This window comes from Chlamydotis macqueenii, chromosome 1, assembly GCF_036417535.1.
Source record: "Chlamydotis macqueenii isolate bChlMac1 chromosome 1, bChlMac1.mat, whole genome shotgun sequence".
Lineage (NCBI taxonomy): Eukaryota > Metazoa > Chordata > Aves > Otidiformes > Otididae > Chlamydotis > Chlamydotis macqueenii.
Window position 1 is genome coordinate 144,338,666 of NC_141556.1, and position 18,520 is coordinate 144,357,185.

The window sequence follows — 18,520 nt, forward strand, 5'->3', positions numbered from 1 at the left end:
TCCACTTGTCTGCTTCAGGATGGCATCTGATTAAAGACAGTCTGCGCAGCACAGTCAGCTGGGTATTATGTGCTGGATCCCACTGAATTCGGTATGTGAGGAAAAAAAAAAAAAACAACTCAGAATTCACATTTATCCTGGGAAGAATACACAGATGACAAGCACTCTCTGATGTGCCATCAGGACTCAGTGGGACATGAAAAAATTTCAATGACTTTAAAGACCAAAAGAGCTTCATGAATGAATAGTTTTCCCCAAGTCGAGTCTGTTTTGCCCGTGACGGTAACTTTAAGGATTTTCTCCCTGTCCTTATATCAAACCTTGAGCCGTTTTTCTTATATTATGTCTCCCTATTCTCTCGGAGAGTGGGGGAAGTGAGAGAGAGGCTGTGTAGTCTGGTCCCAATCGGGGCTGAACTACGACTATATTCATTAAATAAGTGTCTTCAGATCAGTTAGCTGGTACAGGAGAGGGTGTGACTGAATCAGATCATTAAAAACAAACTTGTACAGATACAACCATACTTGTACAGATACAACCATTTTCTGCAACTATGGCATCTCGTGCATCTTTTTTGACTCATCAGGGCTCTGAGTGCACCAACAGGCTCCAGTTGCCATGATCAGCCTGTGACCACCCTTCTCAGCCAACACTTCCCCAAGCTGAGGAGTTTAGCTGCTTGCTGCCAACATTGGCCTGGCCTTGCCCTGCCAACCTGGTGTCTGGGCTGGGTGGTGGTCCTGCCTTGTCAACACATACCTATGGAGTGATGGCCAGACTGCTGGCTGAACCCTGTACTGCCACTGGGCTGCTTGACTCATCTTGTGTGGGTACTCGCTCATGGGCCCTCTGTGCCTACAGCTACGTGATCTGGGAACATTTAACAGCGAAAAGTAAACAGAAGTGCTGATTTTGAAACATTTCTCGTCAGCTGTTCTTTGCTCACCTAGTAGAAGAGCTAGGCACATGAGCATCTTTTCCTCTGGATAAATCTTTGGGAGTGTGTTGGTCTTCTGACAAAGTCAAGGAGCATCAGCTAACACCTGTTTACCCCAATCCATCCCTTGACTTGAGTGAAATTTGACCTCCCTATAAAAATATGTCTGTTCCTCCTTTCTTTGGCCAACAGCTATTTATGTAGGTCCTTGCAGCTTCTTAAAAGACAAGCTTTCATATTTTTGTTCTAGGGTAGTTTTTTACTTGCCATTTACTGAGACCCCTGCATCAGAGTATGTACTTTAAATTGTGTTGTTATTAGAATGGTCCCAAAGAGCTTTATCTGAATCTGTGACAGCAGATATTAACCTTGCTTTGCAGCCCTGTGTTATAGGGCTGAGAGCATCATGTAGACTGAGGTACTTGATGAAATAGCAATTTCAAAAAGTAAAGTACAATTTAGAAGTCGCATGACAGGCAGACTCCGCTAGCTGTCACCCATCCATTATATGTACGGAAAGGTGCACCTTTTTATGGCAGTAGTTATAGTTATTTATTGAGTTTGGGTATTGATACTTGGGGGTTATTCAGTATATACGAAATGGTACTTTCTGTCTGGTTCTGTATATTTCATTTGTAATGATTGGCTATTAAAGTTTTTAAAGAGGGCACTTTTATGGTGTTTTCTATTTCTGATGAATTATCTTGAACTTATTTATGCACAGGCTCCTTTGGACTGCAAAAATCTTTCAGGCTAAAGGCATCTGAGGAAGAACATAAATAGGACTTGTATGATGCAAAGAAGTTTTCAAGTAAATGAAAATTAGATTCACCACCTACAAGGTCTTTGTGTTTATCTAGCAGTGTAAAAAATTGAGTGGTTTAAAAAGAATGAATAGACTTTCCCTGAGGGACATGTCAGTAGAAAAGTGCAAGCAACACTACAGCTCACTCCATGAACTCCTGGGTTCCTTAATGATTCTCTTCTGAGCTTTTTTTTCTTTTTTTTTTCTTTTTTTTTTTTCTTCCTACCCCACCACCACCACGACCCCCCCCACCCCGGCTCCCTCTGCCCCAACTGTGCTTGGAAAGGCAAGGACGTGGAAATCTGAAGTTTGCTGCAAACATACACAGAGTGCTTTTAAAGACGATCTGCTCCCTCTTCTGCTCTCCTGTTTTCCTGACCACCCTTCCGTTGGCTGATTTGAAGTTTTAAAATTTGAAAATTTGCTCCCTACATGCAGTTCCTCCTTTTTTTTCCACAGCTCGATGCCCTGTGGCTTAGTACCCTCTCTACTTTAATTATCTTTGTCAGCCTTATTTGACATTGTAGCAAGATAAGTGCTCTTGCTATAGTACCTGAGTAACTTGCCAGATGGCAACAGGGGAATTCTTCAGTACCTGTGAATTAGTTTAATATCACCTGACAGTGAGGGCTTACTTCGGGTGTAAGATAAAGGTTCACAACCACAGCGCTGCACAGTGATTTCTGCTGTGTATTCCATGTAGTCACCATATGCAGTAGATATCCATCTGGTTATGTTTGTATCTTAGCACGAAATTAAAAAAAAAAATCCTCAAGAAAAAGGTGAATACCTCTCCAGATGGCAATAAAATCTTTCTCTGGCTGACAGATTATTGTAAAAGAGGATGGTTTTCTTGCAAGAGTAAAGCACACCACTGTGGCAATGCTTTAGGCCACTGCTGGTTTAAGACAAGAGATGACAACATATCTCATCTTGCTTAGATTTCAGAAATACAGCCTTTGTGACAGCTGGCTTCCTACTTCTGTACCTCTGAAACTGTCCTAGATTAACATAAAAGTTATTTAGATATCTGAAAAAGGTTTGGAAAGACTGAAAGAATATCGAATAGCAGAACGCTGCTGAGTGCTAGATCTAGTCATTTTCTGGTGAAAATGACTACCAAGGAAGGGCTTACGCAAATGCTGGAAGAACAGCAGCATGTTGCCATGCGGTGAGTGTGACCTCCCTTCATTATAGCCAGAAAGCTGTGGAAAAGGAGGTAAGAAAGCCATTCCTGAACTGGACGCAGGTAGGTAATGCTGCAGCAGCTCTCACATTATAGATGAACACACAATTTAGTGAGAAGTAATAGTGTCATAAACCAGCAGAAAGATGCAAATCAGAAGCAAAGAAAGATGTTAGGGTTTGGAATCCATCTCCTGCTAGTGGAGGAGTGCTCCCTGCAGTACATTTGCTCATACTTTGCCTAGTTTGCTTTTAAATGTCCTGTGTAATAGTAGTTTCCATAATTTCCCTTGGGAGGAAGAGATGATGTTTAGTACCTCTCCATGTCAGGAAGCTGCCGTTGGTATTCTGCCTGCTTCCCTTTTCCTAACTCCATTTCATTATGCTGAATGGTTCCCTGCACAGCACTCTGAACAACACTGCTCTTCCTTTCCATCCCGAGTCTGCAAAGGGAGGGTGGCTGGTGGGGCCTTTATGGGCTTCTGCATGGCTCAGAGGGGCCACACACAGACCCAGAGGCTAGTCCATGGGAACTGGTCTCTCTTGGGAGCAGCCTGAAGCTGAGGAGAGTCCTATACCCATAGCATCCTAGGGGCAGCCCCAGTTCAGTCCCCCTCTCTGGGAAGCTTTACTGCAATTGCACCACAGATCTTCCATGACAGAACGTGGCATCTCTTTTTTGACCACCTGTAGCCCTTGTGGTGTGGCTGCAAAATTGTTGGGATACCAGTAGGCAGCAGCTGCCATCTCCCTCCATCAGAGATTGCCCATGTGATAGGGCCTGGCAGCTTTGGAGGTTCCCTAATTCTCAAACTTTTTGGATAGGGCTACTTTTCTTCAGTAAATACGTGTGTACCAGAGCACAGCTGCCTCGTTATCCTACTCGTTCACATATACTTATATACTCACAAGCAGGTAGTCACAGAATTATCTTAAATTTTGTCCCTGAGACATACTGCATAGTCCCAGGTGGATTGTGTCCTGCCCCCCTCCCTCCATTTTGGGAATCCTTGCTTTATAGCATAGGGCATACTCAAGATTTTCCAGTGTACCAGTTTTCATAAGTCCTGGCTCTGGGTTTGCTCCTGACAGTAAATACTGTTGATGTTCAGTAAATCTGGCCTTGAAAGTACCTTAAACTACTGTGTAAATACAGCCAGAGAGTTTATTCTATGCAAATCCTGTGCAAACTGGTGGCTGAATGGTTAACTACTATTGAAAGTGTCTAATTTCACTAACTCTACCATTGTGCTGAAAATCTTTCCCTTTAATTTATGGTGAAAACATATGTCTCAATACAGGAATTTAGCTGAGGAAAGAGAATCACATAGTAACTTCAAGTATATAAGAAACAGCCACATCAAGTTAGCATTTATTCCTTGGTTTGTGAAATTAAAAAAGAGTAGAGCATAAATTATCAAAAATCTAGACAAAATAAATAGTTTTGAAGTCTGCAGTTTAGAGGTTTTGATCTGAACCTTGGCACACAATGAAATAAAATTGCACTTGAATGAAAGCAAACTTGGAACAAATATTTTTAAATAATTCATTTTACAAAGTAAGCACGGCCATTTGCATTATTCTTACCTGCAGAGGTTTTCACAATTTCTGAAGTATTTCTCAGACCCATAAAGTCAAACTGATAAAGTCTCCAAGATTTCTGGTCAGCAGCCTCCACTGAGTTTTTCCTCCATCTGTAAATCATTTCCTCTTTTGGGTAACCATCTAGAAATTTAGTAAATAAATAAACAAATAAATATATTGCATTTCATAAAAAAGGTACTGCAAAACAGTATCTGTTCACTGATTTAGAGCTATTTGGGAATACCTAAATTTCTGATGCTTTCCCAGTCAGTTTAGTGATGTAATTCAGCTAAAGGGTTGTATGGCACACAAAACCAGAGTTATAATACTGGCAAAAATATGATTTTTCACAATCATTGTTTTTCTTTTTTTTCCAATGGAGAAAAATTCTGATTGGTTCTGTCAGAAAGAGATCTGTTCAGAAATGCAGCAGATTCTACTAATTTGAGGTCCAAATACAGAAGTATACTGCTTTACATATGCTCTGAATAAGATGGGCAAACCAATACAATATAACAAAAAGGGGAGGATGTCAGTGCAAGATGTAAACAATTGAAAAGGATAGATTGTTTTAAAAGTGGCAACAATTCTAATCTGGTATGCGTTATTGTACTTCTGAAATGAGCTCAATACAGAGGAAAAAAAAAAAGCAAAATTTTAATTAGTATGGGATTTTGAAAGTGATTATGCCGTCATGTCAGTTCTAAAGGCTGTGGTATTCAATGAGACATCACCAGATCTCTACAGCTGAAATAGCTTCTGAAAGTTTTCCTTTATCAATTTAGCACTTAGTAGTCATAATTAATCCTCATGCCATTATTTAATTTCCTTTTTGTTAAAGAACAGCATTTTCCAATAGAATTCCAACAACAAATCTTCAACCAGCCCAAACCATAATAATAGACCATCTAGAAAACAACAACATACCCATGCTAGTTAAAACTAGATTGTTCTCTAATGCATAATGTAATAAATTCCTATTAATCTAACAATTAATATAGTAGATGTAGATTGCAGAGCAAATTAAAAGTCTAACAACAACAATAGCCAGGTAATATAATTGTCTCAGCTGTATTTTTTTTTCCCATTGGATACTGATAAATCATTGTATTTGCATTGCAAAAGAACTTCTCTTGTCATGGTGCTATGTCCTTGATGTTTTTCTCCTATGAGTGTCTTCTTCATCTTGTTCAAGGTTCCACCCTGCTGGGGCACTGCTGTAAGGTGTGCATGGCCTCATTTATCCCTCTCACTAACACAGCATGAAAAATACCCACCAGTCCCTCAGTTCTAATCTGGATAAAATGACTGTGTGTTAATTCAAAATGCCATTTTTGTGTATTTCTCATCAATGTAAATAAGGAAATAACCCGACTGAGTAACAAACAAAAGCCCTGCCATTCTCCACAAGAGCTCTTGCTGCCAAGCAGATTTTAATGTCAATTCTGCTGGGCCAATCTGCAAGATTGATCTAAAGGTTAATTTTTTTTTTTGGCTGGCAGATTATGTCAGAGGATTCAGAGGTACAGTGAAAGAAGTCAAGCTTTGCAGGGCCTCTCAGCCTTAGCCTTGCATCTTCTGAAATCTTGAGCTTGGCTCCTACTTGACTGAGCCCTCTGGTCACATTTCTAACCGAATAACGTCTCCCTCTAATGGAAAGCCCTACATTTTACTTCATGAGCTTTCTCAGATTGGCTTCATTTGTGGAGAGAATATTTTTTTCCCCACAGCTCAGGAGGGAAGAAGCATCAGATGGCCTTCTCACCATGCTGTGGCTGCTGTGCCCTCATGCCAGGTGGTGGTGGCAGAACCACCCTTCCCCACAAAGCAGTATCAGGACCACAATTGGAGTTGCCATGCGATCTGGGTCCTAATCCTACCCCCTGATTTACCTCCTGATGTGGAGGAAAGGAAACCCTTGCCCTGTTGCACCAACTCCTGCTGCAGAACTTGTGACCTCAAGTGCTAATTTGCAGCTTTAGTAGCATGCAGTAAATGAGGCCCCTTTTCTCTAGTAAATTTCAGCATAATCATTGCAAGTAAAAATGTTTCAAATATCCTGGAAGTAACAAAGATTACTTTTTGAAAATACATTATTATAAATTGATGTAAAATAAAATTTTTACATTTTTTTTACAAATTTTACTGAAAAAGTTGTATCAATTAGTCTTGAATTAAATTTCTTCCTGATTTTTTGGCTTTTTTTTTTCTTACCATGGCCACTCTGACAAAAATCCGTTACACCATCAGTAAGCTTGAAAGCTTGCTATCATATTACCCAAGGCATAGCTGTTTATCCTGGCATAAGCAGTGTGTAGTCAGGAACAAGTTCATGAGACTCTCATCCTTCAGGATTTTCCTGTATTTTTGACTAAGAAGAGGTAGATTCAATTTCAGAAAACTGTTTCCGATATTATTGATCATAATTAAATAGTAAGCAATTGAGTTCAGAAGACCATCATGCCCTTTCAGTAGCAGTCCCCTTAATCCACAGTCACTGACATTCGCTCTTAAAATGGTTGGGTTACTTACATCAGAGGAAATAAGTAAGAGTGATTCAACGGGAGTTGTTTCAACCTGTTAAATAACTGCTATTATGTTCTGCTCCAGTGCCAAGTGACTTCACTTGTCAATTCATTTAAAAGACATAACTTTTCTTATGGAATAACGACACATTTGCTTGGACAGTATATCACTCCTAGGATTCATTTAACTTACAGAATGGATTAGTCATGATGGTTCTTCTTTCAGTGATAGCCAATATTTCTTGTATACCGCCTAATTGCTTCTAACCCTCTACATGCTTCATTTTAGAAAATATCAGAACTGGAGACTTCAGTACTTTCACAAGAGAACACAACCTCTGCTGTTCAGCCTGTAACACAACTGAGAGTGCATTATCTATAGAAATGTCTCTTTTCTTTCACTTCCCCAGCATAACAAATGACAGCAAATTACCTTGGTTTCTTGACCTTGTGGCTTCAAGCCATCTATGCTGAACAAATTGCTATCAAGTGTATTTACCTTGTCAGATTTCCTTAGGTCATGAAAGAATACCCATACTGCAGCAAGGCAAGGCTCCAGGAGGTCCTGGAGGCTGTCTAGCAGGTGCTACTAAGGCAGCGAGGGGGACAGCATGGGAAGAAGACAAATATGACAACCAAGTGTGTGTTCTGTGTTACAGCCATCTGAGTTCTGGCAACCTGCAACTTAGGAGCTTCTGAACCAAAGTCTCTCAACACTTTCATTTTCCCTCTCATGAATTGATTTGATTGCCTTTAAATTCTCCTATTTTTCAGGCTGAGGGTTATTTTGTTGGCTGTGCTGCAACTATTCGCATCTTCTGCAGGTTTCAGATTTGTATACTACCATGTCAAAGAATTTTAGAAAGCACCTTCACAATTTGGCTTTTTGTAAGACTGATACTATGTGACTTTGTAAAATCAAATCAAGAACAAATTTGGTTTAAGTTATTTTTTTAAAAGCCCAGTAGAAATTGTCTGTGTAATACCTCCTGTTTACTTCCACAACACCTACTTAATGGCTTTTCCAGTTAACACAAATTATTGGTACCTTTGTTGCTTAACTCATAGGGTTAAACATATGCATTTTCAAAGTGTACCACTAATTTTTACTCCAATAATGCAAACATGGATAAACAATAAACACACTTTTTTTTTTTCCATTTTGGAGGTAAATCTATTATAACAGAAAGCCAAATTGTCATGACAACCTGTGAGACTCTGTGGATTTTGTTCTATTTCCCTTTTGTTATTGGAATAATTGAACTCTTGTTACCACATCTTCTCATATCACCACCATGTAATTTATAACTGACAAGTTAAAAATAATTAAACCTCATTCTTCATGTTCATACTGCTTCACTTTCTAGAGAAACTGAGTGATCTGTGGAGAAACTTCCACCAAACTGCTGGAAAAATGGTCAAGACCAGAAACATCTCCAGCCTGAATGAGAGGCATATGCAAATGGTGTCAAGTGGCCCCAAAGCGTGTCTGCTGCAGGAGCCAACACAGACCGAAAATCAGCAAACTCCGTAGTACAGCCATTGCCTGTTACTGTATACTGCCTCTAACCTTGATTCCCCCAGTACTGTTGTTGGTCTGGGGATCTTAGATCAATGCTTGATTTCTTTGTTTCACTTTGTTTTCTGTGATAATGGGTCTATTTTGCGAAGTGAGTAGACATGGGAAGGAGATAGGAGGAAGGATGTCATGTCAAAAAGGACACAGATCACTTGAAGAACTAGTTTCTGCCTAAAAAAAAAAAAATCCTTAGAAATGTATCCAAGATATGGAAAGACAGAGAGGCATGGGAAAAAAAAACAATTTCTTTCACCTCTTCAGACACATTTTTCCCTCTCTGTGAAATCAGTTTATTTTACTGCTGATTCCCCACACAATGTATTCACATGTAACACAGGCAGATCCAGCTTGCAGCAGAAGGAATAATGCAAGAAGGAAGCTCATCTCTCCTTCCTAGCCTTGGAAAAATTTGTATGCCCAGAGCATGCGATGAAGAGCTAATGAAAGCAGTAGCAAAGCTGAAAATGTGGGGGAAGCAGGCAAGAAAGGATCGTTTCAGTAAAGTGTCTGCCAGGGGGCTGATGCTTGTGACAGGAGTATATATTTGAAAGACATAGCCGGATTCTGGGAAGGTTCTGCTTTTCCAGAGGTGCTAGATATACACTCAAAGTCAGGCAAAAGCATAATCTGAAAGACAAGTTGTCGCCATCAGCTAGTGGTCAGAGTTTACGCCATGGGCATGAGAAGACTGTGGTAGATTCGACTGCTGCAGACTAAGGTGGACACAACCCCAGTCAGACAAAGAGGGAAATCACTATCATCACAGCCCCAGCCAGACAAGGATAATGAAGTCCAGAAATGCACCTTTATCGGTACCTTGTTGTGGATGACAAATCGCATGCTTCCACAGAAGCTGCCTGGGCTCTTTTTCTTGTTAGCAGCCTTTAAGAATTCTTCTTTTCCAACAAGTAAACTGCATTTTTAATCGAAACTTCTCAACATTTCAGATGAAGATGTTTCTCAGTGATTTGTTCCTGTATCTATCTGGTGTTTGTTCTCAGAAGATGTGTGTGTTTTTAAATAGGAGAATCCTGAAAGTTCCCCTATTAAAAATGATACTAGGTTAGATTTAATGATTCTATACACTTACTAAGCTCAATTAGATGGCAGAAAGAGCAACATTTCAGTTGGAATAGTTTAAAATAAAACAAGATAAAAATCAGGGGATATAGAAAATTCATTATATCTTTTCAGGAGGAACCCATCAGGGTAGACTGAAGCAGAATAGGGAAAGAGAAGGGAGACATTTAATTGTTTAATTAAGACTGATGGAAAACAATACTTATACTTGTAATTGAATGCATATTGAGTTCTCTTGCCCCCAAATGAATATGACTAGTTTTTTTCCTCACTCACTAATTAATAAAAAAGAAAAAAAAAAGAAAAACACTTGAGATATTTTTTGAAGGCAGCTATAATAAAAGAGATAAACATGAATTCTGTAAAGATAGCTTTAAAACCTGAAGTGATTTATTTCAGCAGTTATAGAGAATTGCACTTAGGTGATAACTGCAGCAATTATAAATGTTATTATTTGCCCTGTTTGCTTGCATCGGCAATTGACACCTTATTAACAGTACATTAGCTCATGATGAAAAAATCAACAGACATAACTATGACTGAAGAGTAATGGATCTAATACTGCTCTGAAGTTAAAGGATACATCTTCCATTGAACAGAATAAAATTTTTCCACCTAAAAAATGTGCTTTAATATGATTGTGACATCACTTTGACCTCTAGGAACTAGAGGATTCAGTCACCATCATCAACAGTAATGCTTAATTACCCTTTTACCCAGGACTAATTCTGTTTTATGAGCAAGGTACTAGAATGTTGGTACAATTTAATTATACATTATATGGTAGCTCAGCCTTTGGAGGAACTTGAGGCATCAATGCATCTTTCGGGCCTTCAAAACAGAAAGGAGGAATAGAGAAGTGCTGCTGTCGGAGAAGTAAGTCACAAAAGAAGGATTTCCTGTTAACCAGCTCTTGTATGAGATAAATATTTTTCTTTTTTTTTTTTTTTGCTACTCATAGGCAAATTGTAATCTTGGCTTGGAGAAAACAGAGAAGAGAATAGAAGGATGAGAATGAGAAGCAAAGGCAGGTAGACAGAGAAGAATGAACAGGATTGGACTTAAATGAGAGACAGAAGTTTTCCCTTGAAAATGTTTTGAGATGTGGCTTCTCCAAGTACTCACTTTCTGAAAAAAAAAATCATAGTTTTCTTTTAAAATCTAATAGATACTTCTCATATAGAGGTGCTATAATTATGTCAGATACAGCTCTAGAAGTGAAAAAATCTGTGTTCCGCATATCACATTCTAAAGGATAGGGGGAATAGCTTGAAACTACATTAAGAAACTAGGCAATTCTGTTGCATCATCATACCTTTGTACTCTGTCCTTATTCTCACCAAACAGTTTTCCTTTTGATACATTCACAATTGTTACCAAGAGTGATTTGGTTTTGGAAAATGGTTGGTTTTATCATACATTGTCGCTATAATTACAGTTTTCTATTGCTTTGCAGATACCTTAATCTTTTCTGTGGGAAAAAAAAAAAAAAGAAAACCAAAAAACAAACCCCCCACACACACACAAAAAACAAAACAGAAAAACAGTCTCATCTTTTAGCCTGTCTTAATGTTTTGCTTTTCATAACAGTTTTATCTGAAAGGCAGTTTTCAGAAGCCTTGTGCAGCAATTGCTTTTCCCTATCTGCCTGCATTGCTCTGGCCAGCAGATTATCTCACAAATTATTCCACTGGTAATTAGAACACCTGATAAATATTCAGATTCCTCTGATTTAGCTATATCGCATCCCCATTCCTAACATCGTTAATGGTTGATGGGCTCATCTCAGTCCTAGCTTATTGGTTCTAAATTGTATCTTCTCTAAGGAGAGAGCTCTTACACGGAGCAGTGTACCGAGGATGTATGTGGAAACCTTGTCTAGCCATATGCAGTTGTGTTCATGCTTTTTGTGGAATGGATACTTCACCCCAACCCCATGTTCTGTTGTGTATAGAAAACGTGAAGATTTTATCCTCAGTTTTCTGGTGTACCAATGTCTTGCAGAGAAAAATGAAAGTCCTGAAATCAGTTTTCTTAGCTCAATTTCTCTTCTGATCTGAATGATTCTGGAATACGTACTTGTTCTAGTCTCCATGCATTTAGAAGTTTTCTGCTTATAAACAAAGATGCCAGTAAGAGACAGAATTTCATTTTCTAGTTCTCTTTAATGATTTTTAATTGCTAACATAGCTATTTCATAAAGATCTCGTGATACTTCACATTTGTGTGTCATTACAGACAAAAGATATTCTAAGATTTTATTCATAATATGGTTTAAATTAGTTTTGATAATGTAGACCAAGTCTCACATTTCTACTGATTGTGAGACTGCAGATGGGGATTCCAGATAAGAGGAAAGTTTCAGAAACATAAGGCAAAGAGATAGCCCTTCAGATTCTGCAGGGCTCCTGTGCTCCTGCTTTGCCTGGCCCTAGATCTTATACCACAGCCAGCTTTGCAGAGAGATGGGAGGCTCCACCTGAGTATTTGTTATGTTCCAGAGGATTTGGGATGAGATTTGACCAGCTGGCAGGCTCATTTTTCTGCCTTCTTTTGCATGGACTTCATATGGCCTACAATAATGACTGAATGATACTGAGAATTCAAGAGCTACGTACTACTGCCAAGAGATCGGCTTCATTATGGTACTGCTAAATACGTACATTGAGTTCTGTAATAGAAAACAAACAGTGCAAAATGCATATTTTAGCAGCTAAGTTTTGTATTTGGCTGACTGCATAAACTCAGATGTGAGAAATTAGGGAAAAATCACTTCTCTTTACTGTTTGTAGCTGACTATCAAAGAATATTATGCTGCATGCAAGAGTGTCTCATGTCTGTATAAACAGGAATTTTGTCTGGATGTGCTGAGGGTAAATTTTGAGGGGCTTCCCAGGATTTTTGCTGAGATGTGCAAAGCATGAGGGACTCCATAATCAAGTAGTACCTCAGGAAGATGTAGGTGATGGCAATCACTCACAATTTCTGTAGAGAAGTTGACTCTTAATTCAGCCTTATTAAAAAGAGGAAGCCAACATAATAACAATAAAGCAGATGAAAAATATTTGGATAAACCAGAGCAAGTCAAAGCTCCTGGCATCAGAACTTAAAACCAAACCTATCTGGGTTTGCTTTTGACAAATTAGAAAACAAAGCTATAAACCAGCTAAAGTGGAACATAAGCCTTTCAGATTATTAAAGGAATATCTGTCGAATCTGCAATTCTTCAGTCTACTGACATTCTTTACAACCAGGACACAACCTTCCTCTTCCATTCATTTCAACTGCACTTATACTGAAGATGCTTAGTGACATAGCCGTTCTAAAGCAAGTGATTAAATTCCTTATGACTAGGATGGACAACAATACCACTGAAAGATGCTGGCTAGCTGAGTTCAAATACTCCAGTGGGAGTGGAATACCATTTTCTAGAGGACTTTAAAAATATATTTTTTATTTTTCCTATTGACTATGTAGGGGATCTCAAATTTAGGGGCAGAATAACTGTGCAAATTACATGGAGTAAATTCTATCAAAGATATTTAACATAAACATTTGTGAATTGAATTAAAAATAGCCCATAAATGCTCAGTATCAACTTTAACTGTACTGAATATTACACGGTAATGTATTCTTGCCTTTCCCTATTTAATGGCAATAATTAACTGTATCCTTTGTGTAGGACTACTAAGATTTCCTTAAGACCATCCTGAGGAGAAAGAGAACGTTGTTTACTCCATCCATTACTTTGTTAGAGAAAGTGCTGAAAAAATGTGTTTTGGGTCATCTGAAAAGACATAATGAACAAGCAAAAATTTCAGTGGAGACTCAGAGATCCAGTAAAGTAAACAATACAGCCATAAATAGCCCAGAAAATGAAAGAAAATACACCGGTAAAGTTTTTTAGTCCGTGCAAGTGAGGAGGAATGGAGAGAACATAATTTACTTAGAGATTTCTTCCTTTCATTTACAAGTAATTTACAAGTAATCTATCTAAACTTTTTATTTCAGCACTTGATATGATTATTTTTAACACTGAGAACTCATTTTGTGTTTCTCACAGCGACATGACCGTATCTAAGGATTATGCTAAACATACTTATCTTCCAACTGCTAGTCAGTAATTAGTATGTATATGTTAGGTATGAGTGCAACTGAAAGAGGGATATCCATTAGCAATGAAATAATACAATGTTATGATTAGAAGTACACTATCATCAATGTGTAATAAGTAAATAAGTTATTTATTGTACAAAGTATACAAAAAAGAACTGGCAAGAATAGTCTGTATTTCTAAAGAGAAGCAAGAAGATTTGTATTCTCATACAAAATGATAATAATAATAATAATAATAATAATAATAATAATAATAATAATAATAATAATTGAATAAGCATAGATAAAAATAAATACATTCACAGCTTGAAGGTGCTGTTACAATGAAATGGTAATAGCATCTACAGAAGTATTAGTATCCACCTATTTATAGTCTCCAACTTCTCAGGCTAAAAATACAGTACAACCTATCCACATTGTCCCATGTACAGAAATTTTCTAGCCAATTTCAATTACAAAAGTCATTGTAATTACATATTCAACTTACATAGTCCATAGGGTTTGTGACTAGCCTGAACTATAACTTTTCAGACCCATGAAAACGAAGATTTAGGTATCAACAGTGCTTTTTCTGAATTGCTATGAAACCCATTTCAGGCTTCACAAGAGCTACACCAGCAAAGCCTATGGGTCTACAGAAGCTGTCAGAAATGTGCTATGCATTAAAGGAAGCAGGTTACAAATCAAAGATTTCCATACAAGATTATTATGACTTTTTAATAGATCTTCTCAGAATGCATCATGAATAAAAAGTAAAAAATAAAACACGATGACACTCAAAACTGAATACACAGCATCTTTTCCGAGTACTACCATTTCATAGAATAAAATAAAAATTCACTGCATAAATTCAAAACTAAACAGAAACTTTCATTAGGTCTGAGATTAAGCAGGGCTCACTTTTAAAAAAGGTTTGTGAAATAGCACTACTTCTGTTGAAAAAAAAAAAGCCCATACAAACATTTTTTTTGTTGAAAGACTCATTTCTCTGTTTTGCATCACAGTGTAACTTAAAATGCATATTGACATTTATGAAGAAATGAGTGGTATCTGCTTATTCAGGTAGTTATCATTCTGTATGTAAATTTATTGTAGTTTATAAAGATTTATAGTTATTTGTATACAAACTAAAATTCACAAAAAAAAAAGAGTTTTTATAGCTCTGTGAAGTAAAGCAACAAAGTTCTATTTTTTTGTAATATTTTGCTAGTTGTCAATCTTAGCTTGCTAGGACTTGTATCCACTTTATTGGCATAGCATGCAAGACTAGGCAAGCAAAGATAAATGTTCACAGACTTTTTTGTGTCTCATGCTTATAAAAACTGTAGTTCCTGAAAAGGTAATGGCTAAGATGTAATCTCACTGTTCTTACTAACAGCTCATCAGAAATTACCTGACAAAGTTTCAGATGAACAGGACACTTTGTTGAGTCTGATATATTTATAGTCACACTCAACTAAAATAGTGAGAGCACTGCACTGTTTTCATCTAAACATCAGCAAGAGTGTTGTGATGAACTGGTAAATACATTAATTTTGAATAAATGAAATTTGGCCTCCCTCTTCTCTGGAAGCATTTATCAATGCCTTGGCTTGTCATTTACTTTCCAAGCATCTCTTGCTTCTTCAGTTAACATATTTTTGTTCCCCCAAACTCTAATATTTGTATCACATTTGCTCTCAGGATACTGCTGATGGAAACTAGCTGATGCTCCTTTGCAGTACACCAGTCCAAGTATTCTTCATATCCTTTTCTCTCCTTTTGAGGTGCACATATTGATCACAGCAATATTTCTGTAACCTGACTATGTACCTCAATGCCTTAATCTCTTTTCCAAATATGTTATTTCAGGCACATTAAGCTGCTGTTTTGGTTACCTTCACTTTAGCTTAGCTAAAATGTTCTTTCTAAAGCTTTGAGGAACCATGCTCTTTTACTGTTCTCCCCAGATCCAACAGTATCTGTAAATCTCAGTATCTTACAGTATACAATCAAGTAAATTATCAATTTTTGGTCCCAGACACTAATCATTATCTAAATCTCCTCAGAAAATCAGTTATTGTTCTAAAATTGAAGGACTGTGGTGGAGGTAAGGCTGAAGAAGCAAACTTGCTAATTTTTTTTTGCCTGATAAAGAGGTCAATGGTACTTCTCTCGTCATTTCAGTTTTCCTTGGGGTGCAGTATTCCTTAGTGCTTAGGCTCATAGATAGGTTTGCCTGTAGTTAACTGAGAAGACCAAGTTCTTCGATATCTTGTTTCAGAACAAGATAGTACCCAAAATAAGTCTACGTACCAGCTGTATGTATCTTTGTTCTCCTTCATGTTCCACTAGAGTTTTACAGTGGCAATATTGTGCAGCAGCACACAACACAATTACCTCCAATAGCTCGTAATCCTCCAGAGGCTACAGTTCCCCCAAGTCCTTTCAGAGCATCAGACAGCTGCCACTGCTCAAAAAACATAAAACATCAGGGCTACAAGGGTGCTCCAAGCTGCAGCCTTGGAAGCCTGGCAGCCATGTCCCACACAAAGATGCTCTGTGGCCCTTGGCTAATTCACAGTGAAATTGTCTCTCTTGCAGCAGATAAAATGGTGATGATGATGCCAGTTTCACAAAGCAGTTGCCAGGTTCTGTCAGAATCAGTTGTTCTTGGAAAATACGTGCCCATGTTTCTGAAAGAAAATATTATCTATATATGCAGCTCATGGAAAAGCCTCTAATTTTTTTTTTTTTGTATGTTTATATTTAGAAAAAAAAATCATTTTAAAACAGTGAGAATTTTTGTGCAAGATCCTATCGGTGAAAACCGCTTTTTTCAGATTTTTGGGACAGGTCAAATTTCAGTTTCTTCCCGTGTCCCCCATGTTCGGCACTTTTGTTACTCCTTATATCCCAGCACCAGTCTAAACACTATTCTCCTGAAAAGTGCATGGCTGCCATTTCACGGCTATTCCAGGCCCTGTATAAATCATACTCACAAATATTTGAAAATATTTAAAATTCCCCAGTCAGAAAATCAGAATCTCAGCAGGTTTTGCTTCATGTGTCTCTGGGCCAAGTTACAGTAATTAAATTTTTTTAGCTTGGTTTGCTTAGCAAATGAGGCTTATGTAACTATATTCATTGTCTACGCTTATGTGCATGTTATCTGTCCTTGCTTCAATAACTTTTGCACCCATTCACCAATTTCATTGAAATTTGATGGAAAAGGTAAGCCCTCTGTCATGGGCAAAAGGGTCAGCAGAAACGCGTGCTGCTGCCCCAGACAGCAGACTGCTGCTGACTTTTCCTGTCCTGGTGCTGCTCCTTCTCACTTGCCAGGAGCACACTTCTAAAGCAAGGAAATCCTGATGGCAAAAATTAATTAACGAGTGAAAGAGGAAAGCAAGGAGTCCCCTGCAGCCCAAAATATGCCCCTTGACTTATACTCGCACGCCAGCACAACCAGAAGAGTATAAGGTGAGATGAGCATGGGGGACAGAATTTATTTTCTCTTTGGAAGTGAATCCTACTGCGAGAGGAACGGGATAAAGTTCAGGCCGGAATCTGAGAATATTGAAAACCCGTGAGCATCTATTACAAGATTTCCAGATCAAGAAAGGATAGCATTTTGTGGAAGTAAGAGCTTGCTTTCTTGGATGACAGGCCAGAAGCTGTTATTCAGGCTCCACTCTAGTAACAATAAAAATCATGTTTCTCAGCGAAAAAAAAGGAGAAGCAGCTCCACCACCCACTCATTACAGCAGTGTATCTAGTTGTACAAACTACCTCTCCTAACTGTCAACAGTTTCCTCTCTCCTTTGATAGAGGTTGCCAAAAGCCAGGGCTGCTTGGACAGGGTCCACACACCTTGCACAAGGAAGGTCCTCGCACCTTGCACAGAAATGACACCATCTGTAATGAAACCATCTGTCTGTATGTGACAAATTCCGCTCCTTTCTGCAAAAAGTCTCCCATATCTGCCAGCTTGGCAGTCTAAATAAACACATGCACAGAATAATAACTGTCCTGGCTTTTCAGCTGGTTTGGCAAAATAAACTTTCACAGGAAGGAAACAACAGTGACTGTAATGCTATCACACAGCAAAGCAAGCAATGCAGCAGCCCTCCCAGCACTGAAGTAACCCTCCTCTCATCAGTAATGCTGAAAAAAGTTCAGTGTACTTCCATGAATGACGTTGTGTGTTAGTTAAGGAGCTGAAGTCCATGCTCACTACCAGTGCTACACTCACGCAAATTTGACTGGAATATGAAACCAGTTACTCCAGCTTAGAAAACACAGAGCTTTTCCACAAGAGGACAAGAGTATCGTCTCCCGAAAGCACCACCTCCACCTTATATTTCTCTTCCTTGTCTCTTTTTTTTTTAATTAATAGACATTTATAACTTATATTGACTCACCCTTCAGTTACCACCCCCATATCTGGGTGCAAAGAATCAGAGAAATGGCACACTGAGGTACTAAACAAGAGAGAGAAATTGCCTCTGCCTTCTGCTGTGCAGCAGTAGAGAGAAGGTGGGATGCTCACTGTGCTTAATTTACCTTGGTGAGAACATAAGATTGGTACCTGATTTTAAGTGTTTATTGTCACCTTTATAAAACTTCAGCACTCTCCTCTCTTCCTGATCACTCCATATACACTGCCATTTTCTCTGCAATGCTTCCTGTTGTGATAATCAACTATTTTGAGCCTCTGAGCCATTGTA

General features: G+C 38.3%; 1 protein-coding gene across 2 annotated transcripts in view; it reads right to left on the reverse strand.

Annotated features, from left to right (window-relative positions):
- Positions 1 to 18,520, reverse strand: part of GABRG3 (gamma-aminobutyric acid type A receptor subunit gamma3) — a 319,770-nt gene that overhangs the window by 48,076 nt on the left and 253,174 nt on the right. For both annotated transcript variants that reach the window (XM_086769013.1, XM_086769008.1), the window contains exon 6: positions 4,515 to 4,652. In XM_086769013.1, the coding sequence (XP_086625139.1) occupies positions 4,515 to 4,652 (138 nt within the window). The remainder of the gene's footprint in view (positions 1 to 4,514; positions 4,653 to 18,520) is intronic.